This window comes from Lepidochelys olivacea (genome assembly GCF_965140295.1).
Source record: "Lepidochelys olivacea isolate rLepOli2 genome assembly, chromosome: 28".
Lineage (NCBI taxonomy): Eukaryota > Metazoa > Chordata > Testudines > Cheloniidae > Lepidochelys > Lepidochelys olivacea.
The window spans coordinates 1,832,514-1,851,874 of NC_140438.1; the positions used below are offsets into that span (position 1 = coordinate 1,832,514).

General features: G+C 62.7%; 1 protein-coding gene across 2 annotated transcripts in view; it reads right to left on the reverse strand.

The window, feature by feature from the left end:
• DLG4 (discs large MAGUK scaffold protein 4) overlaps nucleotides 1-16,590 on the reverse strand; it is a 90,398-nt gene extending 73,808 nt beyond the window's left edge. For both annotated transcript variants that reach the window (XM_084616272.1, XM_084616270.1), the window contains exon 1: nucleotides 16,449-16,590. In XM_084616272.1, coding sequence (XP_084472398.1) covers nucleotides 16,449-16,478 — 30 coding nt within the window. In that variant the 5' untranslated portion in view covers nucleotides 16,479-16,590. The remainder of the gene's footprint in view (nucleotides 1-16,448) is intronic.
• Nucleotides 16,591-19,361: the final 2,771 nt, after the last annotated feature.

Sequence of the window (19,361 nt, forward strand, 5' to 3'; positions counted from 1 at the left end):
CCCAGAACCGGGATCTAACCCAGAGCCGCCGCCAGAGCAAAAACCCAAACCCCTATCGGCCCCAGACCTGAAACCCAGATCCAGCCCAAACCGCGGCTGAAGACCCCGATAACCTCTCACTGCCCCCACCCCACCCCTGAACTTCCCCCTCCCAGCACTAGGGGGCCCCCTCCAGGGCAGCTACATTGTGCGGGGGGGGGGTTTCCGCAGCACAGCCTAAGCCCCTCCCCTGCTGAACCCGCCCCCCCATAAATACGGGGTGGGTCAGTACAATGGCGCAGCCCTGGAACAAGGAATGAACATCCCCAGACCCTTGTCTTCAGGCCCCCCCCAGGCTCCTGGCTGAGCATATGGGGGGCCGGGGGGGAAACTGCGGGGGGGGCCGGCGGGACACCATATGGTGCAGGGCCGGCGAGAAACCGCACGTGGCTGCGGGGAGCGAAAGAGGTCACGCCGCAGCATCACACGGGGCTGGGGAATCTGCCCCCCCCCCGCCAGCCGCGGGTGCCCCCGGTGTGCGCCCGCTCGTCCGTCCACCCCTACGCACCCCCCATCCATCCCTCCATCCGTCCACCCCTACGCACCACCCATCCATCCCTCATCCGTCCATCTGTCCACCCCTACGCACCCCCCATCCATCCATCCACATCCCTCCGTCCGTCCATCCACCTGGCCGCACCCCTCCATCCGTCCGTCCGCATCCCTCCGTCCGTCCGTCCACCCCATGCACCCCCCATCCCTCCCTCCATCCGTCCACCCCTATGCACCCCCCATCCATCCATCCACATCCCTCCGTCCGTCCGTCCACCCCTACGCACCCCCCATCCATCCATCCACATCCCTCCGTCCGTCCATCCACCTGGCCACACCCCTCCATCCGTCCGTCCGCATCCCTCCGTCTGTCCGTCCACCCCTACGCACCCCCCATCCATCCCTCCATCCGTCCACCCCTACACACCACCCATCCATCCCTCATCCGTCCATCTGTCCACCCCTACGCACCCCCCATCCATCCATCCACATCCCTCCGTCCGTCCATCCACCTGGCCGCATCCCTCCGTCCGTCCGTCCACCCCTACGCACCCCCCATCCATCCCTCCACCCGTCCACCCCTACGCACCCCCCATCCATCCATCCACATCCCTCCGTCCGTCCATCCACCTGGCCACACCCCTCCATCCGTCCGTCCGCATCCCTCCGTCCGTCCGTCCACCCCTGCGCACCCCCCATCCATCCCTCCATCCGTCCATCCGTCCACCCCTATGCACCACCCATCCATCCATCCACCCACATCCCTCCGTCCGTCCATCCACCTGGCCACACCCCTCCATCCGTCCGCATCCCTCCGTCTGTCCGTCCACCCCTGCGCACCCCCCATCCATCCCTCCGTCCGTCCACCCCTACGCACCCCCCATCCATCCCTCCATCCGTCCACCCCTACGCACCCCCCATCCATCCCTCCATCCGTCCATCTGTCCACCCCTACGCACCCCCCATCCATCCACATCCCTCCGTCCGTCCATCCACCTGGCCACACCCCTCCATCCGTCCATCCGCATCCCTCCGTCCGTCCGTCCACCCCTACGCACCCCCCATCCATCCCTCCGTCCGTCCACCCCTACGCACCCCCCATCCATCCATCCACATCCCTCCGTCCGTCCGTCAACCCCTACGCACCCCCCATCCATCCCTCCATCCGTCCACCCCTACGCACCCCCCATCCATCCCTCATCCGTCCATCTGTCCACCCCTACGCACCCCCCATCCATCCATCCACATCCCTCCGTCCGTCCACCCCTATGCACCCCCCATCCATTCACATCCCTCCGTCCGTCCATCAACCTGGCCGCACCCCTCCGTCCTTCTGTCCACCCCTACGCACCCCCCGTCCACCCCTACGCACCCCCCGTCCATCCACATCCCTCCGTCCGTCCACCTGGCCGCACCCCTCCGTCCATCCGTCCGCATCCCTCCATCCGTCCACCCCATGCACCCCCCATCCATCCCTCCATCCGTCCACCCCTACGCACCCCCCATCCATCCATCCACATCCCTCCGTCCGTCCATCCACCTGGCCGCACCCCTCCGTCCTTCCGTCCACCCATGCCCCTCCGTCTGTCTGTCCACCCCTACGCACCCCCCATCCATCCATCCACATCCCTCCGTCCGTCCGTCCACCTGGCCACACCTCTCCGTCCGTCCGCACCCCTCTGTCCCTCCCTCCACCCATGCCCGTCCGTCCGCCCCTACGCAACCCCCGTCCATCCCTCCATCCGTCCACCCCCCATCCATCCATCCACATCCCTCCGTCTGTCCGTCCGTCCACCTGGCCGCACCCCTCCGTCCGTCCGCATCCCTCCGTCCTTCCGTCCACCCATGCCCCTCCGTCTGTCTGTCCACCCCTACACACCCCCCATCCATCCACATCCCTCCGTCCATCCGTCCACCTGGCCGCACCCCTCCGTCCGTCCGCATCCCTCCATCCACCCCTACGCACCCCCCATCCATCCATCCACATCCCTCCGTCCGTCCGCACCCCTCCGTCCCTCCCTCCACCCATGCCCCTCCGTCTGTCCGTCCACCCCTATGCACCCCCCATCCATTCACATCCCTCCGTCCGTCCATCAACCTGGCCGCACCCCTCCGTCCGTCCGTCCGCCCCTACGCAACTCCCATCCATCCATCCACATCTTTCCGTCCGTCCGCCCACCCATGTCCCTCCATCCGTCCAACCATACGCACCTCTCCAGCCATCTCTACGCATCCATCCTTCCATCTGTCCATCCGCGCCCCGCCGTCCGTCCATCTGCACACATCCCTCCGTCCGTCCTTCCATCCATCCATCCACGCCCCTCCCTCCGTCCATCTGCACACATTCCTCTGTCCGTCCGTCCACACACATCCCTCCATCCGTCCTTCCGTCCCCTCCAGCCGCATGCCTCCATCCATTTCTACGCATCCATCCTTCCATCTGTCCATCCGCGCCCCTCCCTCCGTCCATCCGCACACATCCCTCCGTCCGTCTTTCCGTCCCTCCAGCCGCACCCCTCCATCCATCTCTATGCATCCGTCCTTCCGTCCCTCCATCCACACCCCTCCCTCCGTCCATCCACACACATCCCTCCGTCTGTCCTTCCGTCCTTCCATCCGCGCCCCTCCATCCGTCTACCCACGTGCACCCCTCCATCCATCTGAACTCATCTGTCTGTCCATCCGTCCATCCTTCCACCCATATGGCCGCCTGCGCCCCCCTCTGTCTGTCCGTCCGTGCTGCTCCGTCCGTCCACCCGTCCATCTGTCCATCCGCGCCCATCCATCCATCCACCCCACACACCCCTCCGTCCATCTCTACGCATCCATCCGTCCATCCGCGCCCCTCCGCCTGTCCACCCATACGCACCCCTCTGTCCGTCTGTACACATCCATCCGTCCGTCCGGGTCGCTCCGTCCATCCCTCCACCCATCTCTACGCATCCATCCTTCCAACCCTCCATCTGCGCCCCTCCGTCCGTCTGTCCATCCGCACACATCCCTCCGTCCGTCCTTCCATCCCTCCACCCGCACCCCTCCGTCCGTCCACCCGTACGCACCCCTCCGTCCATCCGCGGCCCCTCGGTCCGCCTCCATCCTTCCGTCCGTCCATCCGTCTGCATCCATCCCTCCGGACGCCCCTCCACATCCCTCCATCCGGCCGTCCATCCCTCCGTCTGTCCATCCACACGCACCCCTCCGCCTGTCCCTCCATCCACCCCCACAGCCGCCGATCTCTCCGTCCACACCCACCTTCCCATTCCTCCCTCGGTACCCACCCCTCCATCTCGCTCCATCCAGCCCCATACGCCTCCCACCCCTCCAGGGCTCTGCAACGACCACACACCCTTATCCCACCACCGAGATACTTAAGAACTGCCTAGGGGAAACTGAGGCACCCCCCACAATATTCAGAGGAAACATTAAGAACAGTCCCGCTTTGTCACAGCCCCCCGCCCGTCTCTGGACCCTCCTCCTCATCCCAATTTCCTGGCGCTCTACCGCCCCCTGCTGGCCAGGAGGGGGCGTAACCATCTGTGGGCCCCTCGGGGGTCCAACCCCCCCAAGGCCAGAGTGGGGCAGGATTATTTCAGGGACACTGAGACAGGAGGGCCAGGAGCCCCGATCCTGTGGGGGAGAGCATTTGTGTGAGCAGCCTGGCGCCCCCTAGGGTCAACCCTGCCTGCCCAGGGAGAGCGCCCCCTGCCCCACAGGCCGGCGCCCCCTGCTGAGCCCCCCGCTCCCTGCCCCATAGCACCGCCCTGGGGCCAGCGCCGGCTGCCCGGGGAGAGCGCCCCCTGCCGAGCCCCCCCAGATCTTCGGCGGGGGATGGGGCCCGCGGGCTGAGTATCATGGGAAGGCAGCTGCAGGTCCTGCCTTTCCTTAAATAATTCCTCGATCCAGAGAGATGTAACCAGTATCCCGGGTTGCCATGGCAGCGCCGAGACAGAGATGGATGACGGAAGTCGGGGGGGGGTGGTTTTCAGGCATGGGGGGAGTGGGGGCGATGGGGGGGGGATGGGAAATAATGGATCGTGAAAGGGGAGAGATGGAGAGAGGGAAACCGAGATCGGGGACCATCGCGCCGGGCGCTGACCAGATCCCCCCCGCCACTGACCAAGATTGGGGTCCCGTCGCGCCGGATGCTGCCCAGATCCCCTGACTGAGATCGGGGCCCCCAGACACACAATAAAGGGAGAGGAACCCAGGTGTCCTGACCCCCCAGCCTGTACCTCTCACCACTGGGCCGCTCTGCCAGGCGAGCGAAGCCACGGGGTATTAAACGTCTGGGTCAGAGACACTGAGGCCCTAGGGGTCCCGGCAGCATCTAGGGTGAAAGGCAGGGTTTGGGGCAACCTGAGGAGGAGGGGTGAGCAGGGTTGGGGGGGGCTCGCTATGAAGCTAGAGGGCAGGGGTGGGGATTCGGGTCTGGAGAGAGATTTTAGGGTCAAGGTTAAAGGTCAGAGCTCCAGTTTGGGGTTAGATGGAGATTTTAGAGGCAGGGGCAGGGTTAGAAGTCAGGGTTTGGGGGGAGATTTAGGGGCAGGGGCAGGGTTATAGGTCTGGGTTTGGGGTGACTTTTTCAGGGGAGGCTCTGGGGCAAGACGACTATTAATAAAACCCACACACTCCCCCTACCCCACTTTCAGCCAGCGGGACACAAAGCGCTTCCCAAAAGAGAGCCAGGTGCATTATCCCAATGGACAGATGGGGAAACTGAGGCAGGGAAGGGCGGTGTGCTATGAGTAAGGTCACCTGGCAAAACCCAGGAGTCCTGAGTCCCAGGGGGGCCCCCCCGAGACAGGAGGGGATAGTGAGGGTTTGCATTGGACTCTAGCCTAGGGGTCTCGGTCAGGCGTTAGGGGCAGCTGATGGTGAGGGGTGGGGGACAGGGTGAAGGTTTCCATCTCCCAGGTATAACAGACCCCTGACTCCCCCAGACACCAATGGACGCCCCCGAACCCCCATTGCGGGTGGGAGCAGGGTCTGGTGAAGACCTGGGACTGACTCAGTCACTCCCCAGATGGCCTCTCCCCCCCCGGAGTACCGAGGCTCACGATTCGCAGGCATAAAGCCCGGGGAAAGGGCACAGGCGGGTGCACAGCCCATCCACCAGTGACCCCTCTCCAGAACGCACCTCCAGATCCCCCATCCACCAGTGACCGCCCTCCAGAACGCACCTCCAGATCCCCATCCACCAGTGACCCCTCTCCAGAATGCACCTCCAGATCCCCATCCACCAGTGACTGCCCTCCAGAACACAATTCCAGATCCCAAACCAGCAGTAACCCCACTCCGGAACACAACTCCAGTTCATCCGTCCACCAGTGACCCCTCAAGAGAACCTACCTCCAGATGCCCATCCACCAGTGACTCCTCTCCACAATGCATCTCCAGATCCCCCATCCACCAGTGACCCCTCTCCACAATGCATCTCCAGATCCCCCATCCACCAGTGACCCCTCTCCAGAGCCTACCTCCAAATCCCCCATCCACAAGTGACCCCTCTCCAGAGCCTACCTCCAGATCCCGCTTCCACAAGTGACCCCTCTACTGAACGCACCTCCAGATCCCCGTCCACCAGTGACTCCTCTCCTGAATGCATATCCAGATCCCTGTCCACCAGTGACCTCTCTCCACAATGCATCTCCAGATCCCCCATCCACCAGTGACCCCTCTCCAGAGCCTACCTCCAAATCCCCCATCCACAAGTGACCCCTCTCCAGAGCCTACCTCCAGATCCCGCTTCCACAAGTGACCCCTCTCCAGAGCCTACCTCCAGATCCCCATCCACCAGTGACTCCTCTCCTGAACGCATATCCAGATCCCTGTCCACCAGTGACCTCTCTCCACAATGCATCTCCAGATCCCCCATCCACCAGTGACCACTCTCCAGAACACACCTCCAGCTCCCCCATTCACAAGTGACCCCTTCCGGAATGCACCTCCAGATCCCCAATCCACCAGTGACCCCTCTCCAGAAGGCACCTCCAGATCCCCAATCCACCAGTGACCCCTCTCCAGAAGGCACCTCCAGATCCCCAATCCACCAGTGACCCCTCTCCAGAAGGCACCTCCATATCGCCCATCCACCAGTGACCCCTCTCCAGAAGGCACCTCCATATCGCCCATCCACCAGTGACCCCTCTCCAGAAGGCACCTCCATATCGCCCATCCACCAGTGACCTCTCTCCAGAAGGCACCTCCATATCGCCCATCCACCAGTGACCTCTCTCCAGAAGGCACCTCCAAATCCCCCATCCACCGGTGACCTCTCAAGAGAACCTACCTCCAGATCCCTGTCCACCAGTGACCGCCCTCCAGAACGCACCTCCAGATCCCCCATCCACCAGTGACTGCTCTCCAGAACGCAATTCCAGATCCCAAACCACCAGTAATCCCTCTCTGGAACACACCTCCAGTTCCCCCGTCCACCAGTGACCCCTCAAGAGAACCTACCTCCAGATCCCAATCCACCAGTGATCCCTCTCCAGAACGCACCTCCAGATTCCCGTCCACCAGTGACCTCTCTCCACAATGCATCTCCAGATCCCGCATCCACCAGTGACCCCTCTTCAGAATGCACCTGCAGATCCCCCATCCACCAGTGACCCCTCTCCAGAACACACCTCCATATCGCCCATCCACCAGTGATCTCTCTCCATAGTGCACCTCCAAATCCCCCATCCACCGGTGACCTCTCAAGAGAGCCTACCTCCAGATCCCCGATCCACCAGTGACCCCTCTCCTCAACGCACCTCCAGATCCCCCATCCACCAGTGACCACCCTCCAGAACGGACCTCCAGATCCCCATCCACCAGTGACCCCTCAAGAGAACCTACCTCCAGATCCCCATCCACAAGTGACCCCTCAAGAGAACCTACCTCCAGATCCCCATCTACAAGTGACCCCTCAAGAGAACCTACCTCCAGATCCCCATCCACAAGTGACCCCTCAAGAGAACCTACCTCCAGATCCCGCTTCCACAAGTGACCCCTCTACTGAACGCACCTCCAGATCCCCATCCACCAGTGACTCCTCTCCTGAACGCACCTCCAGATCCCCAATCCACCAGTGACCCCTCTCCAGAAGGCACCTCCAGATCCCCAATCCACCAGTGACCCCTCTCCAGAACCTACCTCCAGCTCCCCCATTCACAAGTGACCCCTTCCGGAATGCACCTCCAGATCCCCATCCACCAGTGACCCCTCTCCAGAAGGCACCTCCAGATCCCCAATCCACCAGTGACCCCTCTCCAGAAGGCACCTCCAGATCCCCAATCCACCAGTGACCCCTCTCCAGAAGGCACCTCCATATCGCCCATCCACCAGTGACCTCTCTCCAGAAGGCACCTCCATATCGCCCATCCACCAGTGACCTCTCTCCATAGTGCACCTCCAAATCCCCCATCCACCGGTGACCTCTCAAGAGAACCTACCTCCAGATCCCTGTCCACCAGTGACCGCCCTCCAGAACGCACCTCCAGATCCCCCATCCACCAGTGACTGCTCTCCAGAACGCAATTCCAGATCCCAAACCACCAGTAATCCCTCTCTGGAACACACCTCCAGTTCCCCCGTCCACCAGTGACCCCTCAAGAGAACCTACCTCCAGATCGCCATCCACCAGTGACTCCTCTCCTGAACGCACCTCCAGATCCCCGTCCACCAGTGACCCCTCAAAAGAACCTACCTCCAGATCCCAATCCACCAGTGATCCCTCTCCAGAACGCACCTCCAGATTCCCGTCCACCAGTGACCTCTCTCCACAATGCATCTCCAGATCCCGCATCCACCAGTGACCCCTCTTCAGAATGCACCTGCAGATCCCCCATCCACCAGTGACCCCTCTCCAGAACACACCTCCATATCGCCCATCCACCAGTGATCTCTCTCCATAGTGCACCTCCAAATCCCCCATCCACCGGTGACCTCTCAAGAGAGCCTACCTCCAGATCCCCGATCCACCAGTGACCCCTCTCCTCAACGCACCTCCAGATCCCCCATCCACCAGTGACCACCCTCCAGAACGGACCTCCAGATCCCCATCCACCAGTGACCCCTCAAGAGAACCTACCTCCAGATCCCCATCCACAAGTGACCCCTCAAGAGAACCTACCTCCAGATCCCCATCTACAAGTGACCCCTCAAGAGAACCTACCTCCAGATCCCCATCCACAAGTGACCCCTCAAGAGAACCTACCTCCAGATCCCGCTTCCACAAGTGACCCCTCTACTGAACGCACCTCCAGATCCCCATCCACCAGTGACTCCTCTCCTGAACGCACCTCCAGATCCCCAATCCACCAGTGACCCCTCTCCAGAAGGCACCTCCAGATCCCCAATCCACCAGTGACCCCTCTCCAGAACCTACCTCCAGCTCCCCCATTCACAAGTGACCCCTTCCGGAATGCACCTCCAGATCCCCATCCACCAGTGACCCCTCTCCAGAAGGCACCTCCAGATCCCCAATCCACCAGTGACCCCTCTCCAGAAGGCACCTCCAGATCCCCAATCCACCAGTGACCCCTCTCCAGAAGGCACCTCCATATCGCCCATCCACCAGTGACCCCTCTCCAGAAGGCACCTCCATATCGCCCATCCACCAGTGACCCCTCTCCAGAAGGCACCTCCATATCGCCCATCCACCAGTGACCCCTCTCCAGAAGGCACCTCCATATCGCCCATCCACCAGTGACCCCTCTCCAGAAGGCACCTCCATATCGCCCATCCACCAGTGACCTCTCTCCAGAAGGCACCTCCAAATCCCCCATCCACCGGTGACCTCTCAAGAGAACCTACCTCCAGATCCCTGTCCACCAGTGACCGCCCTCCAGAACGCACCTCCAGATCCCCCATCCACCAGTGACTGCTCTCCAGAACGCAATTCCAGATCCCAAACCACCAGTAATCCCTCTCTGGAACACACCTCCAGTTCCCCCGTCCACCAGTGACCCCTCAAGAGAACCTACCTCCAGATCGCCATCCACCAGTGACTCCTCTCCTGAACGCACCTCCAGATCCCCGTGCACCAGTGACCCCTCAAAAGAACCTACCTCCAGATCCCAATCCACCAGTGATCCCTCTCCAGAACGCACCTCCAGATTCCCGTCCACCAGTGACCTCTCTCCACAATGCATCTCCAGATCCCGCATCCACCAGTGACCCCTCTTCAGAATGCACCTGCAGATCCCCCACCCACCAGTGACCCCTCTCCAGAACACACCTCCATATCGCCCATCCACCAGTGAACTCTCTCCATAGTGCACCTCCAAATCCCCCATCCACCGGTGACCTCTCAAGAGATCCTACCTCCAGATCCCCGATCCACCAGTGACCCCTCTCCTCAACGCACCTCCAGATCCCCCATCCACCAGTGACCCCTCAAGAGAACCTACCTCCAGATCCCCATCCACAAGTGACCCCTCAAGAGAACCTACCTCCAGATCCCGCTTCTACCAGTGACTCCTCTCCTGAACGCATCTCCAGATCCCCCATCCACCAGTGACCACTCTCCAGAACACACCTCCAGATCCCCCATCCACCAGTGACCACTCTCCAGAACACACCTCCAGCTCCCCCATCCACCAGTGACCCCTCTCCAGAACCTACCTCCAGCTCCCCCATTCACAAGTGACCCCTTCCGGAATGCACCTCCAGATCCCCATCCACCAGTGACCCCTTTCCACAACCTACATCCAGATCCCCATCCACAAGTGAGCCCTCTCCAGAACGCACCTCCAGATCCCCCATCCACCAGTGACTCCTCTCCAGAACGCACCTCCAGATCCCAATCCACCAGTGACCCCTCTCCAGAAGGCACCTCCATATCGCCCATCCACCAGTGACCTCTCTCCATAGTGCACCTCCAAATCCCCCATCCACCGGTGACCTCTCAAGAGAACCTACCTCCAAATCACTCTCCACCAGTGACCGCCCTCCAGAACGCACCTCCAGATCCCCCATCCACCAGTGACCCCTCTCCAGAACGCACTTCCAGATCCCCATCCACCAGTGACTGCTATCCAGAACGCAATTCCAGATCCCAAACCACCAGGGACCCCTCTCCGGAACACACCTCCAGTTCCCCCGTCCACCAGTGACCCCTCTCCTCAACGCACCTCCAGATCCCCCATCCACCAGTGACCACCCTCCAGAACGGACCTCCAGATCCCCATCCACCAGTGACCCCTCAAGAGAACCTACCTCCAGATCCCCATCCACAAGTGACCCCTCAAGAGAACCTACCTCCAGATCCCCATCCACAAGTGACCCCTCAAGAGAACCTACCTCCAGATCCCGCTTCCACAAGTGACCCCTCTACTGAACGCACCTCCAGATCCCCATCCACCAGTGACTCCTCTCCTGAACGCATATCCAGATCCCTGTCCACCAGTGACCTCTCTCCACAATGCATCTCCAGATCCCCCATCCACCAGTGACCACTCTCCAGAACACACCTCCAGATCCCCCATCCACCAGTGACCCCTCTCCAGAACCTACCTCCAGCTTCCCCATTCACAAGTGACCCCTTCCGGAATGCACCTCCAGATCCCCATCCACCAGTGACCCCTTTCCACAACCTACATCCAGATCCCCATCCACAAGTGAGCCCTCTCCAGAACGCACCTCCAGATCCCCCATCCACCAGTGACCCCTCTCCAGAATGCACCTCCAGATCCCAATCCACCAGTGACCCCTCTCCAGAAGGCACCTCCATATCGCCCATCCACCAGTGACCTCTCTCCATAGTGCACCTCCAAATCCCCCATCCACCGGTGACCTCTCAAGAGAACCTACCTCCAGATCACTCTCCACCAGTGACCGCCCTCCAGAACGCACTTCCAGATCCCCATCCACCAGTGACTGCTCTCCAGAACGCAATTCCAGATCCCAAACCACCAGGGACCCCTCTCCGGAACACACCTCCAGTTCCCCCGTCCACCAGTGACCCCTCAAGAGAACCTACCTCCAGATCGCCATCCACCAGTGACCCCTCTCCTCAACGCACCTCCAGATCCCCCATCCACCAGTGACCACCCTCCAGAACGGACCTCCAGATCCCCATCCACCAGTGACCCCTCAAGAGAACCTACCTCCATATCCCCCATCCACAAGTGACCCCTCTCCAGAGCCTACCTCCAGATCCCCCATCCACCAGTGACCCCTTTCCACAACCTACATCCAGATCCCCAACCACAAGTGAGCCCTCTCCAGAACGCACCTCCAGATCCCCCATCCACCAGTGACCCCTCTCCAGAACGCACCTCCAGATCCCGCATCCACCAGTGACCCCTCTTCAGAATGCACCTGCAGATCCCCCATCCACCAGTGACCCCTCTCCAGAACACACCTCCATATCGCCCATCCACCAGTGACCTCTCTCCATAGTGCACCTCCAAATCCCCCATCCACCGGTGACCTCTCAAGAGAGCCTACCTCCAGATCCCCGATCCACCAGTGACCCCTCTCCTCAACACACCTCCAGATCCCCCATCCACCAGTGACCACCCTCCAGAACGGACCTCCAGATCCCCATCCACCAGTGACCCCTCAAGAGAACCTACCTCCAGCTTCCCCATTCACAAGTGACCCCTTCCGGAATGCACCTCCAGATCCCCATCCACCAGTGACCTCTCTCCATAGTGCACCTCCAAATCCCCCATCCACCGGTGACCTCTCAAGAGAACCTACCTCCAGATCACTCTCCACCAGTGACCGCCCTCCAGAACGCACCTCCAGATCCCCCATCCACCAGTGACCCCTCTCCAGAACGCACTTCCAGATCCCCATCCACCAGTGACTGCTCTCCAGAACGCACTTCCAGATCCCAAACCACCAGTGACCCCTCTCCGGAACACACCTCCAGTTCCCGCGTCCACCAGTGACCCCTCAAGAGAACCTACCTCCAGATCGCCATCCACCAGTGACCCCTCTCCTCAACGCACCTCCAGATCCCCCATCCACCAGTGACCACCCTCCAGAACGGACCTCCAGATCCCCATCCACCAGTGACCCCTCAAGAGAACCTACCTCCAGATCCCCATCCACCAGTGACCCCTCTCCAGAGCCTACCTCCATATCCCCCATCCACAAGTGACCCCTCTCCAGAGCCTACCTCCAGATCCCGCTTCCACAAGTGACCCCTGTACTGAACGCACCTCCATGTCCCCATCCACCAGTGATCCCTCTCCAGAACACACCTCCAGATCTCCATCCACCAGTGACCCCTCTCCAGGACGCACCTCCAGATCCCCATTCACCAGTGATCCAGACCCATCCAGGTCGTACCTCCATATCTTCATTCAGGAGTTATCCAGCTGTCTCCTATTTCCCCCTTGCTCCCCAACCCTAATAAAATTCCCCCCTACTGCCACCTAATTCCCTCCACCCCATATCAGTTCACCCCCGAGTCTCCTTTCCTGCTGTTTGAATTACACACACACACACAGTTACACACACACACTTGGTGACTCACACAGCGATCAGCACTGAATTCACCTCACTGAGCAGGAGTGTATTTTCCTGGCTGAAGTGAATGGGGCATTGTGTGCTAACCTGGGATCTCAGGCCTCCCACCTCTCTGACCCTCGCCTCCCACTCACCACCAGGCCAGGACCCCCACCGGGAGCATCAACACCGGGGGTTAGGGCCTAGCTAGGCCCTGGGGTGCGTGTTCGCTACACACCCCTGGGGACAGGCAGACACATGGGCATAAGCCATCCACACACACAGACACAGCCCTCCACACACCAATCCACACACATAGCGATCGACACATTCTGCCACAACCATCCACACACACAGCCATTCACACACACACACACGGATCCACACACAACCACATGCCTATACACGCAGCCCCCCCCCCCCCACGCCTTCGTCACACGCCGGCTCCCGCACCCGGGTCTACGACACACGCCCAGGGCACCCAACACACATGACTGCCAGCTCGGGTCACACCCCTCCTCCTTCCACCACCCCACCCGCCCCCGCCACTCACCATCTGCCAGCCCGGGACGTCCGGGAGCTGGGAATCAAGCACCCGCCCAGGGCAAGGTCCCGGCACCCCCCCGGGCACCCCTCACCATGTGCTGAGACAAGCCCCCCCTCCCCACGCCTCCTGTTCTCTGGCACCCATCAGCTGCCTCTGGCCATCTGTCTTCACACACACACACACCAGCAGGGGGCAGCATGGTCGCTCACACACGTGTATACACACACATCTCGCAACACGTGCATGGACCCCCATTCCCACACAGTACGCACACGCACTCACCCCGCACACCAAAAGAGCCACAACCGCCCGCGAACGCAAATACAACCCACACACTGACCACAAAAATAGCCACAACCGCACGTGAATAAACACAAATACACACACACTGACCACAAAAATAGCCACAACCGCACGCGAACGCAAATACACACACACACACTCACCACAAAAATAGCCACAACCGCATATAAACACAAATACACACACACTGACCACAAAAAGAGCCACAACCGCACGTGAATAAACACAAATACACACACACTGACCACAAAAATAGCCACAACCGCACGCGAACGCAAATACACACACACACTCACCACAAAAATAGCCACAACCGCATATAAACACAAATACACACACACTGACCACAAAAAGAGCCACAACCGCACACAAATGCAAATACACACACACTGACCACAAAAAGAGCCACAACCGCGCGCGAACACACACAAATACACACACACTGACCACAAAAAGAGCCACAACCGCACGCGAACACAAATACACACACACACAGACCACAAAAATAGTCAGACTCACACAGCGCACACACACAAATTGACACAACGTGCACGCACAATCACACACACACACACCCTGAGTACACACAATGTTCAAGGGCACACATACACCCACACCCACACCCAGCCGGGGGGGAGCCAACGTGCCGGGTGGACTGTTAGCAGAGAATCCCAGCCCCCAGAGGAGGTGGGGTGTTCAGCAGAGTGAGCCCCCCAGCTGCCCCGAAATTGGGGGCGGGGGATGTGATGCACACACCCACACCCCAGGCCCACCCGACCTCCAGCCAGCAGGGGCAGCATGCAGGGAGGGAGCGAGTGTGGGAGGACTGGCTAGGCAGCGGGGAGCACCACAGAGACCCCCAGCCTCCCCCCCACAGCCCCATAGAGACCCCCCAGAACCCCTCACAGCCCCATAGAGAGCCCCCAGCCCCATAGAGAACACCCAGCCTCCCACCCCACCATAGACAGCCTCAGCCCCCGAACCACCCACCCACGCAGAGCCCCAGCATGGTGAAGACCCCCAGACCTGCTGCTAACATCATGGAGACCCCGCCAAGCCCCACAGAAAGACCCTCAGCCACCCCGAGCAACAGAGCCCCTCCAGCCCCCCCCCCCCCAGCCTCTCCCGAAGCCTCCCACCACCCCAGGGAGCGCCCACGGCCTCCCCCACAGCGAGCCTTCAGGAATCCCCTCCCAACACTATTGAGAGCACCAGCCCCATGGAGAATCCCCCTGCACCCCCTCCCAGCCCCATAGCCAGCTCCCAGCCCCATAGAGAGCCGCCAGGCCTCCCCAGTCCCATAGAGACTCCCCCCATGCCAATACCTTGCAGACCGTGAAACACCCCCACCCACACGGAGACCCCCAGCCACCCCCCTATGGCATCATGGAGACCCCCCAAGCCCTCCCACACAGCATCACGGAGACCCCCCCCACAGGACCATGGAGGGCCCCAGCCCCCGCCGAGCACCATGGAGACACCCAGCACCCCCCGACCCCCACCCCAGCACCATGGAGATTCTCACCCCCCCCCGCACCATGGAGACCCTCAGCCCCTTCATCACCATGGAGACCCTGAGCACCCCCCCAAGCATCACAGCAACCCTCTGCCCCCCCCGAGCACCATGGAGACCCTCAGTCCCCCCAGCACCCCAGAGACATGCCCAGATCACTATAGACAACCCCAGTGCCCCCCACAGCACCATGGAGACCCTCGGCCCCCCCAGCACCCCAGAGACTCCTCCCCCCATCACCATGGAGACTCTCAGTCCCCCCAGCACCCCAGAGACACCCCCACATCACCATGGAGATCCTTATCCCCCCCCACATCACCATGGATACCCCCAGCACCCTCCCCCCAGCACCACGGAGACCCTCACCCCCCCCCCCACAGCTCTATGGAGACCCTTGGCATTCCCCATCACCCTGGAGGCCCTCAGCCCCCCCAGCACTCCAGAGGCCCCCCCAAGCACCATGGAGGCCCTCAGCCCCCCCCCAGCACCCCAGAGACACTCCCACATCACCAGGTAGACCCTGACCCCTCCACACATCACCAGGGAGACCTCAAGCACCCCCCACCCAGCACCATGGAGACCCTCAGCCCCCCAAAACCCCCACATCACCATGGAGACCCTTATCCCCCCCCATCACCATGGAGACCCCCAGCGCCCTCCCCCCACCACCATGGAGACCGTCACCCCCCAAACACAGCTCTATGGAGACCCTTGGCGCTCCCCATCACCATGGAGGCCCTCAGCCCCCCAGCACTCCAGAGGTCCCCCAAGCATCATGGAGGCCCTCAGCCCCCCCCCCAGCACTCCAGAGGCCCCCCCAACAACATGGAGACCCTCAGTCCCCCCAGCACCCCAGAGACACCCCCACATCACCAGGGAGACCCTCACCCCCCCCACATCACCAGGGAGACCTCGAGCACCCCCCCAAGTACCATGGAGACCCTCAGCCCCCCAAAACCCCCAGATCGGCATGGAGAACCCCAGCGCGCCCCACACAGAACCATGGAGACCCTGAGGCCCCCCCAGCACCCCAGTGCCCCCCAGCACCATGGAAACCCCCCAGCCCGCCCCCCCAGCACCGCGGAGACCCCCAGGGCCCCCTACCTTGGTGGTAACTATGCAGAGACAATCCATGGCTGGGGAGGGATCTGCAGCACATCAGATATTCCGGGGGGCCGGGGAATTAATTGCCCCCACTCGCCTTCAATTGCCCCCCCTCCTCCTCCTCCGCCGCACGCAGGCTCCCTGCCCCCCCCTCCCCACCGGCGCGCGGCTGCCTGCTCCCCCCGAGGTGCAGGGTGTGGGGGGGGGAGGCGGGGGGGGGATCTGCCGGAGGGAGAGATGGAGGGGGGGGTGGAAGGAGCGGGATGACGGAGGGGGGATGCGGGAGGAAGAAGGGATGGGGGCAGGCGGCGGGCGGAGGGCAGCCGAGCGCGGTGGACGAGGCAGGAAGGAGGGATGGAATCAGGCGCCGGGCGGAGGAAGAGAGGGAGGGAGGGGAAGGGTGGGGACCGCAGGCGGGGAGCGGAGGGGGAGGAAGGGAGAAGGGCTGGGGGAAGGCAGCGTGCAGAGGAAGAGAGGAAGGGAGAAGGGATGGAGGAAGGCAGCAGGCAGAGGAATAGGGGGAGGAAGGATGGAGGGATGGAGGAAGGCAGCAGGCAGAGGAATAGGGGGTGGAGGGAGGCAGCAGAGGGAGGAATGGGGGGCGGAAGGATGGAGGGGATGGGGAAGGTGGCGTGCAGAGGAAAAAGGGGTGGAAAGATGGAGGGATGGAAGAAGCTGGTGTGTGGAGGAATAGGGGGCAGAAGGAAGAAGGGATGGAAGAAGGCTGCAGAGGGAGGAATGGGGAGCAGAAGGATGAAGGAATGGGGAAGGTGCCAGAGGGAGAAATTGGGGGCGGAAGGATGGCGGGATGGAGGAAGGCGGCAGAATGAGGAATAGGGGATGGAAGAAGGCGGTGTGCGGAGGAATGGAGGGTGGAAGGAAGAAGGGATGGAAGAACGCAGCAGACAGAGGAATGGGGGCGGAAAGATGGAGGTATGGGGGGTGGAAGGATGGAGGGAGGCGGCAGGGGAGGAACGGGGGGTGGAAGGATGGAGGGATGGAGGAAGGCGGTGTGCGGAGGGATAGAGGGTGGAAGAAAGAAGGGAAGGAAGAAGGCAGCAGACAGAGGAATGGGGCCGGAAGGATGGAGAAAGGCGGCAGAGGGGGGAACGGGGGGTGGAAGGATGGAGGGAGGGAGGCGGCAGAGGAGGGAAACGGGGGGTGGAAGGATGGAGGGAGGGAGGCGGCAGAGGAGGGAACGGGGGGTGGAGGGATGGAGGCGGCAGAGGAGGGAACGGGGGGTGGAGGGAGGCGGCAGAGGGGGGAACGGGGGGTGGAGGGAGGCGGCAGAGGGGGGAACGGGGGGTGGAGGGAGGCGGCAGAGGGGGGAACGGGGGGTGGAGGGAGGCGGCAGAGGGGGGAACGGGGGGTGGAGGGAGGCGGCAGAGGGGGGAACGGGGGGTGGAGGGAGGCGGCAGAGGGGGGAACGGGGGGTGGAGGGAGGCGGCAGAGGGGGGAACGGGGGGTGGAGGGGGGGAGGGATGGAGGAAGGCGGCAGAGGGGGGGACGGGGGGTGGGTGGATGGATGGAGGGAGGCGGCAGAGGGAGGTACGGGGGGTGGAAGGATGGAGGGAGGCGGCAGAGGGGGGGACGGGGGGTGGGTGGATGGATGGAGGGAGGCGGCAGAGGGAGGTACGGGGGGTGGAAGGATGGAGGGAGGCGGCAGAGGGGGGAACGGGGGGTGGAAGGATGGAGGGAGGGAGGGAGGCGGCAGAGGGGGGAACGGGGGGTGGAGGGAGGGAGGGAGGCGGCAGAGGGGGGAACGGGGGGTGGAGGGATGGATGGAGGGATGGAGGGAGGCGGCAGAGGGGGGAACGGGGGGTGGAGGGATGGATGGAGGGATGGAGGGAGGCGGCAGAGGGGGGAACGGGGGGTGGAGGGATGGATGGATGGAGGGATGGAGGGAGGCGGCAGAGGGGGGAACGGGGGGTGGAGGGATGGATGGATGGAGGGATGGAGGGAGGCGGCAGAGGGGGGAACGGGGGGTGGAGGGATGGATGGATGGAGGGATGGAGGGAGGCGGCAGAGGGGGGAACGGGGGGTGGAGGGATGGATGGATGGAGGGATGGAGGGAGGCGGCAGAGGAGGGAACGGGGGGTGGGTGGATTGAGGGAGGGAGGCGGCAGAGGGGAGAACGGGGGGTGGAGGGAGGGAGGGAGGGAGGCGGCAGAGGGAGGTACGGGGGGTGGATCGAGGGATGGAGGGAGGCGCCAGAGGGGGGAACGGGGGGGGGGAAGGATGGAGAGGTGGAGGGAGGCGGCAGAGGGGGGAACGGGGGGTGGAGGGATGGATGGATGGATGGAAGCGGCAGAGGGGGGAACGGGGGGTGGAGGGATGGATGGATGGATGGAGGCGGCAGAGGGGGGAACGGGGGGTGGAGGGATGGATGGATGGATGGATGGAGGCGGCAGAGGGGGGAACGGGGGGTGGATGGAGGGAGGGATGGAGGGAGGCGGCAGAGGGGGGAACGGGGGGTGGGTGGATGGAGGGAGGGAGGCGGCAGAGGGGGGAACGGGGGGTGGGTGGATGGAGGGAGGGAGGCGGCAGAGGGGGGAACGGGGGGTGGGTGGATGGAGGGAGGGAGGCGGCAGAGGGAGGTACGGGGGGTGGAAGGATGGAGGGAGGGAGGCGGCAGAGGGGGGAACGGGGGGTGGAAGGATGGAGGGAGGGAGGCGGCAGAGGGGGGAACGGGGGGTGGGTGGATGGAGGGAGGGAGGCGGCAGAGGGGGGAACGGGGGGTGGGTGGATGGAGGGAGGGAGGCGGCAGAGGGGGGAACGGGGGGTGGGTGGATGGAGGGAGGGAGGCGGCAGAGGGAGGTACGGGGGGTGGAAGGATGGAGGGAGGCGGCAGAGGGGGGAACGGGGGGGGGAAGGATGGAGAGGTGGAGGGAGGCGGCAGAGGGGGGAACGGGG